Consider the following 13,877-nt stretch of genomic DNA (forward strand, 5'->3'; position numbering starts at 1 on the left):
AAACCTGGTATTTTTGTTGGTTACCCTTTTAATCAAAAAGGATACCGCATATATGACATGAAAACTCGTCAAATATATGTTTCTTTCGATGTTCAATTTCATGAAACTATTTTTCCTTATCAAGATATTCAATCTCCTCCATTTAATAATGCAATAAGCATTAACACTCAAATTCTTGATAATGAATTTGATGACCTATTTACCGGTTCACCAACTCATCCTATTATTCCTCCTGAAAATAGTCAGAATGATAATTCTAATAATTCAAATGATACAATTGTGACTATTTCCACTCCTGAAGATGATGCCTCATCTAATCCTCCGTCATTTTCTGCAGAATCTCTCTCAAATAATTCTCCTTCTACAGAAATGAACGCTCCAAATCATCGTCATTCTCAACGTATTCGTAATCCTCCAATTCATCTCAAGGATTATATATGTAAAATTAATAATGTTACATCAAAAATTAATTTTCCTTTGGAAAATTATTTATCATTATCCAATCTAAGTATTTCACATAGAGCTTTTCTCATTAATATCATTGAAAATAAAGAACCAAAGTCTTATTCTCAAGCCATGAAATCAGTTGAATGGCGTGACGCTATGGCTAAGGAGATTCAAGCCCTTGAGTCAAACAACACTTGGATTTTATGTCCACTCCCTCAAGGTAAATCTGCAATTGGTTGTAAATGGATTTACAAAATCAAATATCACTCTGATGGCTCCATTGAGAGATATAAGGCTCGTTTAGTTGCCAAAGGCTACACTCAAGTTCAAGGCATCGATTATCATGATACCTTTGCACCTGTCGCCAAACTAGTCACCGTTCGGCTTCTTCTCTCCATTGCTGCCATAAAAAATTTTCCATTATATCAATTTGATGTTAACAATGCATTTCTCCAAGGAGATCTTAGTGAAGAAGTTTATATGAAATTACCTCCTGGATTCTCTCATAAAGAGAAACCATGTGTCTGTAAACTAAATAAATCAATTTATGGTCTTAAACAAGCTTCTCGCCAATGGTTTTCTAAATTCTCCACCACTCTTATTCAAAAAGGCTTTCGTCAATCAATTTCTGATTATAGTTTATTCACTTACAATTGTGATCAAACAGCCATATTTGTCCTTGTATATGTTGATGACATCATCATCACCGGCAACAATGAAAATGCCATTTCAAAAATAAAGCAATTTCTTGCCCAATCTTTTTCTATCAAAGACCTTGGTAATCTTAGCTATTTCCTAGGCATTGAAGTATCTCGTTCTAAAAAGGGAATATTCTTATGTCAAAGAAAATATACACTTGACATTTTATCTGACTCCGGAATGACTGGTTGTCGCCCATCAGATTTTCCCATGGAGCAACATCTTCGTCTACGTCCAAAAGATGGAACCCCTCTTTCTGATCCGACAGTTTATCGTCGTCTCGTAGGTCATCTCCTATATCTAACAGTGACACGGCCTGATATTCAATATGCCGTTAACACTCTTAGTCAATTCATGCAATCCCCATATTCCTCTCATTTCGATGCGGCCACACGGGTTCTTCGATACCTTAAAGGGAGTGTCGGTAAAGGTTTATTTCTTTCGGCATCGAGCTCCATTAATTTAGTTGGATATGCAGACTCTGATTGGGCTGGTTGTCCTACAACTCGGCGTTCTACTACTGGGTATTTTACCATGTTAGGTTCTAATCCCATCTCATGGAAAACCAAGAAACAACCAACAATTTCTCGCTCTTCTGCTGAAGCAGAATATCGTTCTCTCGCAACTTTATCTTCTGAGTTGCAATGGTTAAAATATCTTCTATCTGATCTCGGTATTGATCATCCTCAGCCGATCACAATTCACTGTGATAGTCAAGCTGCCATTCACATTGCCGAAAATCCAGTTTTTCACGAACGCACCAAACACATTGAAATTGATTGTCATTTTGTTCGTGAGAAAATTAAATCAGGTCTCATAAATCCCTCATATATTCGTTCTTCTGACCAACTAGCTGACATTTTTACTAAACCACTTGGAGGTGACGCTTATAAACGAATACTTGGCAAGTTGGGTGTCATTGAGATTTCAATCCCACCTCCAACTTGAGGGGGGGTGTTGAGAGTATATCATGGAATATGGTCAACACTAGTGATCATTGACATATAAATGCATATTATGGAATTAAAGAAGCACATCATGACAGATTCCTTGTACACAAGTTGACTCATGTAATGTATTTAATAGTTTTTATATTGTAATCATATTATAGGCTAGTCATTATTACGTAATATTCTTGTATGCTTGTATATATAAGATTTTACATGAATAAGAAAATACACAATTCTGATATCAATACTTATTTCCTGTACTAGTCATCCTTTTTCTTTATAGGGTCGCTCATGATGGTAGTGGGATGGAGAGATGCAGCAGCGAGAGAGAGAGGGAGAGATGGCGGCGGGGCCGGTGTGAGGGAGAGGTGACTTCGATGATAATGGGGGAGGAAGGTGGAAAGGTATCTAAGAAAGGAAGAAGAGTTTGATCCAAGCAGAGAGCGCGTAGTTATTTTTCCTGATTACAAAATTGCTTTTTCCAAACCATTTAATCACATCCATTGATTTTATTTTTTCCACATGTCACACATCCATGTCTTGAAATGGGGTAAATTGAGCAAAGATAAATGGAGCAAAGATGCACTCCAAATTTTTGTGGGTTTTTAATTGTAATTTTAATTTGTTTTTGATTTAATTTTTAAATAAAACAAACAACTTAATCTATGTGGCATATGATTCCATTTATAAAAAAAAAAAAACTAAAAACTAAAATATTTACCCAGTCAGCATGACACGTCAGCAGATTCTGCTGACAAGGTTAAATGAGGGACCAATAATAGAAGAATCTTATATTGTAGGGACATAATCTAAAACTTTTTTTTACAGAGACTAAAATCGGAATTCGCTCATATTACAGGGACGAAAATAGGTATTTAACCATGATTTTTTGATATAATGACAAATATAATGATTTTTTTATATGATTATAAACTGTCTTTTATATAATTAAAATTTGTTGAATCTACAAAGACATAATCATTGCAAGAAGTTTGTTGAAATATGGGCATTTTCGAATTCTATAATCTAAAATATCATTCGAATTTCATAATCCAAACAAAAAAGTCATAAAGATAGAAAAAAATAGTAAAAAAACTAACTATAAACCGCTTGAAGCAGCAGAGCAAGAACAATACACTAATAAAATAACTAAGTTGAACTTGATTTCTGTAGCTCGTATATTCTCTCTTGCATATTATCCTACTCAAATTATAGAACTATAGAAATGGTAGAACTTTCATGATCTACAAAGAAAAAAACAAATGCTAACAAGTGCCTTAAGGGCACATGATAAGAAACTTAAAATAGTAACTTTATCTTGAAAATTGTGCATTCAGCTTATTGAAAGATTTTTTTTTGAGGGAAAGCTTATTGAAAGATTAAAAAGTAACTTATTTTACATGAAATTACACAATTATTTCCTTTTTTGAATCCTTAACTTGTTAGCATAACCTAAAAAAAAATAATAGCATAACCTAAAAAAAAAAAAATTGGACCTACCACCAAAAAAGGCAAACAACTATAACTACCATTAACCTTTCAAAAAAAAAAAAACTATGACTACCATTAAGCTGATCTATTAGAATACTCCTTAACCAATGCTGCAAAAAGTGAATGCCTTTCAAGCAAACGTGATGGCTTGTCATATTCCTTTGCAAATCCTGCCAAAAACATCAAATACCCCACAATTTATTATTCTACCAATCTAAATCTATATATTTATTTCATACAATAGTTGCACTTTGAAAATACAAACACTTAGTGTTTTTGTAAATTTTTTGGTAAAACTACATGCTACATGACTTTTATTAATACACGATTAAGATCGAAGGATGTATGGTATTTGACACCGACAAAACACTAACATATGTGATTATGTTCAATAGCTTTTGTTTTTTGAAATTATTATCAATGTATACATATCAGTGTGAGCGTCTGGTGTCCGTGTATGTGTTTGCGGTTCATAGTTTATTATTGTTATTAAGTTTCTCATGAATACATATGGATATATAACATAAACATACCTTCATCTATGACCAAAACCTTGTCACAATCCATAACTGTTGGTATTCTGTGAGCAATGCTAACGATTGTACGATCTGCAAAGTCTTCTCTGATGATCTTCTGTAATACAACATCTGTTTGCGAATCAACTGATGCTGTTGCTTCATCCATGAATAATATTTTGCTGCGTTTTAGCATGATCCTTCCCAAGCATAGAAGTTGCCTTTGCCCCACACTCCAATTGTCTCCACCATCAACCACTAACAAAATAATATAGTAAGCACATTTCAGTTCAAATTCGAATATAGTCTATGAAGGAGTAGTCCAGTGATATGTGTCGGGACGCTGAATAAGTATTAAGCTTCTGCCGACAAATTAATCACCAACATTTATCTATAAAAAACTTCTAAAACATGAAATTTATGAGTAGATTTTATTTGATCACCTAAAGCGTCAAGTTTCTCAGGCTTTGCAGCGACTGCTTCTTTCAATTGGCACCGCTCAAGACTCTGCAGCAACAAATATAAACATTAAAGTTATTAGATATGGGAAGGTAAAACTAGACCCTCCAATTTCAATCAATCTGTCTTCAATGTATTGGTTGCACAATCCCCTCACTGTAGGGACTCTGGGTCCTAGTATATTAACTATTGACAATCAATAAAAATATTAATCCATTAATAATTTCATCTAGGGTTTTGTTGCCCTCTTTATTGGTTACTATAGAGATGTTTAAAAGAACTTATCTCATGACATAAACACTCGTGTAAAGAGAGTGTTGAGTATGACTCTTAGTCTCAGTTACTGATAAATAGAAAGGTTGATCGTGCGAAGCGAGATAGACCTCCCATTGGGCTAAGTCCAAAGGCTTGTAGGGTTGGTACACGGGTGTGTGGGGGCCGAAACCTCCGTGCATTTTGGTATACTGTAAACTCTAATCTTTCACTAATAGTAGAAATGAACTGTAGCCTCTCTCCAGCAGTCTGAGACTATTGGCCGAACTTTTATTTTAATACACTGCATAGTTTATGATATGTCCATAAATTATTTTTAGTTGATTTTCATTAGCTCACGATGATAACTGAAATAAGACTTAAGCAGATTCTGCCCTTATTTCATCTTCAATTTTAAAAGCAGCTTATGTCTTAGAAGTTCTAAAAATAAAACAAACAAGCAAATATGAAGTGTATTATATACCTTCCAAATTTCTTCTTCTGAATACAATCCAAGAGGATCAATGTTGGTTCTTACTGTTCCTTGAAAGAGGACAGGCTCTTGTGGAATAATTCCAAAACGTGACCTCAAATCATGAAGGCCAACATTGGAAATGTTAATACCATCAATGATTATTTTTCCAGCTGAAGGCTCAATCAACCTAAACAACACTTGGATGAGTGTTGATTTTCCACTTCCTGTACGCCCAACAACACCGACTTTTTCTCCACCTTCAATTGTTAGAGAGACTCCCTTAAGAACTAGAGGAGTGTTTGGCCTATACCTAACCTGCTCACACCATTTAATAACCAAAAGTATCCATGTTAGAAAGTATATATGGACCTAAGGTTACACAAACATTGTATTATATCTCTGCATTTCAACGAGTAAAATATTATTGTATGCAAATTACTTGTGCCATATCCACATCACATTTTATTTTTCAACATTTCATGCTTCACAGTATTCTCAATTCTGAACTAAACATATCCAAGAGTATGCAAAATATTCAAAACCTAAGTAACCAACACGTTTCTTTTCCCAAATGGTATACACTAATTTTGGTTTATTTATGCAGGTTCTCAGTTCTCACCGCATATTAAATTGACTAATCTTGCAAATAGTATATACCTGTAAATTATGTAACTCTATAGTTCCATGACTAGGCCAATTCTGAGGAGACTTATCAGCAATTTTCCATGGAGCTTCTGATGGAAGGTTGGTAAACTGCTTTATCCTCTCAACTGAAACCATTTTGTTCTCAACATTGCAAGTCATAGATATGGTAATCGACAAGAGACCACTCAGAGCCAGGCCATAGGATAAAGACATACCAACATATTCTGCAAAACCAAAATTATATCCAAGTGGAACAATTCTTTGTCAGTAGGACATCTTTTATATTTACCTAAATATTATTTTCTAGAACACACCCGCTAGTTTTTGTAAAGAGTATTTTAGGAACATGCACCTTAGAGTGTATTCAACAAATTTTTAGTTATCACTTGCTAAGAGATACTCCTAAAAAGACTGGGTGTATTTTACGCCCACGTATTTTTTAAGAGTATTTTAGCAAGATGCACCTCAGGGTGAATTTAACCATTTTTTAGTTAGTACTTGCTAAAATACTCCTTCTAGTAAACTAGTATAATGAGATCAAGTTATTTGAGTTTAGCTACCAACATGAAGTACTTGTGGGACTGTTTGGAAGAGTTTACGGAAACAACTTATGACATATCCGTACATTGTTTTCAGCTTATTTCTATAAGCTGTCAAAGATAGCCTGTGAAAACAACTCAACTTATATGAAAACAACTTTGACTTTATTTGATGTTCACTATAGAAATAGTTTATACATAAACATTTATACTCTAAGCGCTTAATAAACCTGTATATCCAAACAGAACCTTAGTTCTTGAATAAATGATCGAAATAGGGTTTTAAAAAAAGTCTGAGACTGTGATCTCTTAGCCACAACGTTAAGATTTTTGATATTTCTGTGACTGCAGTCGCGATCAAGGTCACATCAGCCGCATTTGACTGTGTTTCGCAACAAAAGGACCACGACAGTGACCTTTGCTGTGACAGGGTTTTAAAACCTTTTTAAAATAGTGATTGTTCATGATACTTGTTAAATGAAAAGATGATGAAGGGAGTTATACCTGGCCTAGCAATAGCACTTGGCAAAAAGATCATAAAGAGTGTGGCAATGCAAAGGAAAGTCACTCCCATATAGTCCAAGCGAAAACCAAGCCATTCATTTGCACCATTGTTATGAAAATCCATTCTTAGACTTGCATTCACCCTGTCAACATTTTCTTGAGAAAATGCATTCTGCTTTCTTAAGCTACGGATTGTCATAACACCAGAAATGGTCTCTGAAAAGTGATGAATCACTGGAGCTTTTGTGATTGAATCAAGTCGAGTCAATTCCCTAGAAGTTGCAAGATAATATTTCTGCAAATCACAACATTAAGTGTCAAAATGCACCAAAATAAGCACTTGTGATACTGTTTAGAAGATCTTGTAAAACAACTTTGACATGTCTATAAGTTGTTTATAGCTTATTTCCACAAATTCTCTTGGTTGCTGCTGAAAACTTAAATAGGAGTAAGTATATCATACCCTATACCAGTTGCTGAGCCAAAACAGTGGAATTAATAGGAAGACGGTCTCCCAAGAATTCTGGCACGTGACTATGAGGATACTGAATAATCCTATTAATGTTGTCGTCACTAAGTTTACAAAGATTGGAATTTGTATATCCAGGGAAAGTATATCGGTAGATACCTAAACAATTCATAACATGAGTAGTTAGCAAGTCCAAGTGTCCAACACTACTATTTAAAGAAGATGAGACAACAAAATTCGAAAATGGTTATCATTCAAATGTGTGGTTTATTACATTAATTAGATGGTTAATGAATATTACAAGTTGTTGCAACTCATTATTCATCCACAAAACACAGTTAACCAAAAATTTTAAGTTATATTTGAACACAGATTGTGGCTTACACATATCATGTATATTAAAAAACATCAATAATTTGAACTTGAACATAATTTGGATAGTTATAATAAATATCGTATATATTTTAAACACCTGAAAATCTTGATTAACCCCATTCAGATATGTAGTTAATTACGCTATGTGGATGATTAATAGGTTGCAACACTTTGTTATACTCATTAATCATCTATTGAACGTAATTAATCAAATAGTTTTCGGTTTCTGTTGTCAAATTTATGCATCAAAATATCATTTCTCATTCAAAGAATAGGCTGGTTTACTAGAGCAGAAATTGAATGAAACTCACACGACTCAAAATTCTTCCAGAAGGAGTAGTATCAAAGAATGACATTGGTGCATGAAGGATACTTCGAAGCATTCCAATGAAGAAGCTTTGAGATGTCTTTAAACCCCAATATGTAAAAAAGAAAGCTCTTGCCATAACCACTATACATGAAACAACAGCTATAACAGCATAGACAGTAATGAAAGCGAAAGAAGAAATGGCAGAATCATCTGCAGTAGCGATTGCTAGCCAATAATCACCAACCAAAAATGACAGCATCCAAACCACTGATACTGCTACCATTAATGCTACTCCCCACCATCCAAATGCTTCTGTGAAATATTGTTTGTATACTTCAAGATTCACTCGTCCAATTTCTCTTTCCTCATCTTCAATGAGCTTTGCTGCAGTTTTATCAGACTTAGATTGAATTTGAGAAGACTGTTTTTCCCCGCTTTCTTTTTCTTTCGAAACGACGCGGGCGAGTTTTGGAGATTGAGCAGAATCATCACTAGTTTTCTCACTTGTTTCTGCTATTTCCATTGAGGATTCATGAGCAGCTACAAGTGCACCAAAATCTAGGCCTGCTTTGAGAAGTTCATCATACTTTCCACTTTGCACTACACTCCCTTCTCGCATCACCTTTGAAATTGGTATCAAAACAAGCCAAGTTTCTCAGTTGAACTTGAAAGTACTTTAATGTTTAAGGTTATTTATTGCAAACAAGTTATCAGTTCTCAGCAATCTCAAAAATGATGACTGTGATAGATTAACAGTGTAAAAAATTTACACTGAAAGTGTATAAAAATTAATCTATATATTTTCCCCCTGATGAGTGTGATTGATTAACAGTGTAAATATTTTACGCTGAAAGGGTATAAAAATGAATCTATTTGTTATTTCCCCCTTATTTGGTGAAAGGATTATAAAATACATGTATACCACCTTTGATTAACACCTACTACATCATGAGTATTGTCACTCACTATTGGTAAGATAACTTGGGAGAAACTGAATTGAACCATCATTTACATAAAAAATCGAACATTTTAGGGACTTGTGAGCATATACATACCATTATAGAGTCAACATTATGCAAGAAATCAACTTGGTGTGTTACAAGTAAAACTGCCTTATCTTTGAGAGTTCCCATGATACATTCCTGCAACAAATATAGAGAATCAGGAACTTCATTCGTGACTGCTTAGAAAAAAACTGACATTATCATTTTGATTGATATAATATAATGTTTCTAATTTGAGAAACATCGTTATATCACTAAAAACTAGAAAATTAAGCTATTTAGCACTTCTTGTAAGTTGTAACTTTGTGATTACCTTAAAAATAAATGATCCTGTTTGAGCATCAACAGCACTGAATACATCATCAAGGAGATAGATGTCACTGTCCTGATATACAGCTCTAGCAAGTTGTATGCGCTGTTTCTGGCCGCCACTGAGGTTAATACCGCGCTCTCCAATCTCGGTTTCCTCACCATCTTCCATCATTTCAAGATCCTTTTCGAGGCAGCACACTCTTAGAGCTTCCTTGTACTTTTCCATGTTCATTGGTAAACCAAACAATATATTCTCTTTGATGGTTGCATTCTGAATCCATGATGTTTGTGCTACATATGCCGTCGTCCCACAAACTCTAACCTGTAACATAAAATCTTTTTCAATACATTTGAAAAGCATAGTCATGAATTCTTGCAACAAAAACAGTCTCACAAATGTTTATGCTAATAGATAAGCTCAAATAAACCAATCTTAATAGGCCTTACACCTGATATGAATGGTTCATTTTTTTCCCATGTGTCTTAGATGATGATGAACAAAACAACCTTGAGAATGTCATGAATCTTAAAGATCAATGTTCATGTTCTCTAATAGTTATCTCATATGATATCCTTGTGCCAAATCCTATCCTAGGACATGAAACATATACTTTTTTAACATGAACATGAATGAATTAATACCTAGGTTTTAGACTGTGATCACAGTCTCAGTAGTAGAAAATAGAAAATAAAGACAAGTGTGCCTAATGCGATAGAATTTGCTGTTGCAGCTGCAATTACAGTTTTTAGCAACAATTTCTAGCATGGATGAACCAAATACAAAACTTTTTTAACTCTCCAGTTCTCATGGGAATAAGTCCCTGATAATCCGGTGTTCAGTCGGGAGGTAATTAATGTTACAGTCATAATTCGAACTTGGATTCTCCCAAACGATACCAAATACTATTCTTTTGTGCAAGAAGAAGAAAATAACCTGAAGTGTGTTGATTGTAAAAAAAACATACCTTTCCAGAGACCTTGAACATTTCCCCCAACACAGAAGCCAGTAATGAAGACTTGCCTGATCCAACAGTTCCTACAACAGCAGCATGGTCCCCTTTCTTAATCACCAACTCCTTAACTCGCAAAGCCTCATTCTCATCCATATCATCCCAAGAAAATTTCCCATCTCTTATCTCCACAGCTACATCACCATCACAATTCTCCTCTCTTTGCACTGCATTCTCATCCATTTCCTTACTCATCATGAACTTATCCAACCTCCCTAATGATATTGTTGCTTGCGAAATATTGATAAGAGCCTGTGGAAAAGTACTCATAGGCTCTTGAAGTATCTTGATTACAGAAGTTACTGTGAAAACAGTGCCAGCGTTCAGAGGAATTCCCATAAAAGTTGCAGCTCCAAATGTAAGAACAGTTATAGCTAAAGGAGAAGTAGTCAAAACTCCCATGTTAACAGCAAAATAGTACAAGAATTTCCCAATCCATCCATGTTCGGCTTCACGAAACTGTTGAATCTTGTTCCCGAAGTACTCTTCCCATGCTTGAAATTTAATCACACGCATGTTGTTAAGCAACTCATTCGTCGACTTCATTCTCGAATCGCGGCTCATCATTATCCGAAACTGAAAACTATTACTATTCTTCGATCGATATACAGTGAAGAAAAAGACAATGGCAGTACCAAGAATTGCTGCAACGACAGATACACCAACATAGCTATACATAAGAGCCAATGCAGCGGCGACTTGTAATGGCATCATCCAAATAGGATGAAACTGCTTCATCAAATCTGAGAGTTGTTGAGCATCAACAGCCATGTGATTCACAATCTGTCCAGTTCCATGAGCTTGTCTTGAAGAACTTGACAACCTTAAGCCCTTTTTGTAAACCGAAGTGATTATGCTCGAGCGAACAAGCATACCTAGTTTCTGAGAATGGAAGTTGAATTGATGAACACTAAGTACTTCAGCTGATTTTGCTGCAAAAAGGACACATATCAAAACAATACCTTCACTAGTCGGACTATCTTTCTGTGATGTGAAATCAACAAAACTCTGAATCAGCAATGGACCAACATACATAACACAAAGCCTTATGAATGCAAGAAAGCCAGTGAAAACTGTGTGTTTCGAAAAACACCTAAAAAGGGTAACTCCAACTGGATGCTTACTGTTTTCCTCTGGTTTTGGCCAATTGTTTTGAAAAAGTTCTGACATTTTTTCTGCTCTAAAATCAGGAGGAAGTGAAGGAACATCTTCTAGTTTAAGGGGTGTTTGGTAACCTTTATTAAGCAAAGGGTTCATCCAAAACCAAACTGTTTTGGACAAAAATGAAGAACAAGCATAAGGACTCAAAGTTCTATCGGTCGAAACCGATGGATATGTTGCTACTACATCGGATATTCTAATCACATGAATACCTGATGACCCTTTTATTGATATCACAAAAAAGAACACAGATAATGGAAGATTAACCAAAGAGAATATGTCATCTATTCTCAAACTAAGCTCCAACTTTTCTTCACCGACAGTTATCAATCGAACAATAGCCGAAGCAGCAAACAAAGTAGCAATCACAAAGTTCGCTATCCAATAGATTCTTAGTGATAAAGGGTGTTTGGAAGATTTGAACTTTTTCTCATGTATCATTAGAATCACTATCACTATGTTGGTTATTGCTTGAAACAACCGAAAAAGTGCTTCTATTTGTTTCCATGAAGAAAGGTTATTGGTTTGAGTAAAAGCCAAGATTCCTAGAACAGTATAACTTATAGCCAAAAGGGTAGTTACCAAAAAGGCTAGTTTGAACCACAAGGTGATTCTATAATCAGAATCTTTGTCCTGCAGAAGTGGTTTTGTGATTGAGGAGCTAGTGTTTGCTCTTGAATAGAATCTTGAATATAGTTTGTGAGCTGCAAAAGCTAAGAGAAAGAGCAAAAACAAGGAATCAAGAGAAGAAAGAAGAAGTCTTTGAGGACATGGAGATAGGAAAATGAACCTTAACCATTGAAGAATGAGGTTTGGTGAATGTATAGGCAAAAGGGTGCATGAAGGAGAAGTTAGCCATGAAGAAGTAGAAGACATGGCTATAAGATTATGGAATTATAATTGTTAAGGTTTCATGTTATATGTTACTAGGAAATACTATGTAATGAGTTTGATACATGATTTTGATGCAGGAAGAGAATGGAATAGATAATCTTAAAAAATGTATGAGACAAAGCATGTAAATACCACGCGTTGCGCGAGTTTCATCATGTCTTTACAATGTTTTGTTTTTTTTCTACTACTAATTACTACCAAAATTCCTTCATTATCCTTCAGTAATCCAACAAAGTCACTAATATAATGGACTAATGTGTCATTTTCTCAAGTTAGTTTTTCAATGTTATTAACTTGGTCAGATTATTAATTGTCCAACGTTGTTTTTTTTGAAGGAATTGTCCAAAGTTGTTAATAATTTACACTACTCTCAAGTCTCGCTATTACTTCCAAGTCAAGTAGTAGTAGTTGGCAGAGTAGTTTATGGTATTTGTAAATAAACCACGCCTGTTTTCAAGGTTGTAAACAATTGTTTTAATTTATTGGATTGTGCTAACTTGTGCCTTTATGACACATGTTAAGAAACTCAAAAGAAGAAATATTTTATAAAATTTTGTGCATTCAATTCATTAAAAAGTTATAGATTAAATGTAATGCACACATTTCAATAAACAATTTTTATATTTAAAGGTACAAGTTAGCATTTCCTTAATTTGTTTCCTTTTTAACTAATCAAAATAGGCATAACATGCCTGAAGTGGCAAACTTATTCTTATAGTTACACTAAGTTTTATATTTGGTGTATTGTTCTTTCGAAAAAAAAATAAATTACTCCCTCCGCTCCATAATAAGTGAGTTATTTCCAAAAAAAAATGTACCAAAAAATTTGATTTATTTCGCTTTTCAATACAATATTAATTACTTTTTTCCAATTATAACGTTAATTAATATTATTTTCATCACTCTCAACTCAATATACTATATTTTGCATTTATGATAAGAAAGAATGCATCAATTACTTAACAAGATGCTCAAAACTATTTTTATCTCTCTTTCACTTATACATTTTTTTTTAATATGTGTGAAATGAATAAAAGACTCCTTTAAAATGGAACGGAGGGAATAATGTTTTGTCTATGATGGGACTATTACAAGTTGTTGGTTTTATAGCTTAAACAAAAAAGACCATGTGATTAGGAAATACGTTATTTTGAAGGAAGTGACTTTGTTAGGTTATTTGTATATTTTGTTTTGTTTTTGAAAGAAAGTTATTTCCATTCCTACTATATTATTAATTATTATGTATACATATTATTCTTAGCTACTGAATTGTTCTTTTTGTTTATTTTATATACATTTACATATAATCGAGTCGGCTCATGAACGAAACGAGTCGAACTGTATATAGTTCAAGTTCAGTTCATTT

General features: G+C 34.1%; 1 protein-coding gene across 1 annotated transcript; it reads right to left on the minus strand.

Moving 5' to 3' along the window:
* Positions 1-3,234: 3,234 nt before the first annotated feature.
* LOC146945431 (ABC transporter C family member 14-like) lies at positions 3,235-12,507 on the minus strand. The gene is made up of 11 exons (XM_085743760.1): positions 10,412-12,507; positions 9,448-9,768; positions 9,186-9,272; positions 8,132-8,752; positions 7,440-7,604; positions 6,977-7,271; positions 5,946-6,157; positions 5,298-5,603; positions 4,546-4,609; positions 4,121-4,360; positions 3,235-3,757 (listed from the first exon to the last, which is right to left on the minus strand). The coding sequence occupies exons 1-11, from the start codon at positions 12,491-12,493 to the stop codon at positions 3,663-3,665; spliced, it is 4,488 nt and encodes a 1,495-aa protein (XP_085599886.1). The 5' UTR covers positions 12,494-12,507; the 3' UTR covers positions 3,235-3,662.
* Between the last annotated feature and the right edge of the window lie 1,370 nt (positions 12,508-13,877).

The sequence above is a fragment of the Medicago sativa genome, chromosome 2, assembly GCF_051527215.1.
Source record: "Medicago sativa cultivar Bolivia chromosome 2, Bolivia_mono, whole genome shotgun sequence".
NCBI lineage: Eukaryota > Viridiplantae > Streptophyta > Magnoliopsida > Fabales > Fabaceae > Medicago > Medicago sativa.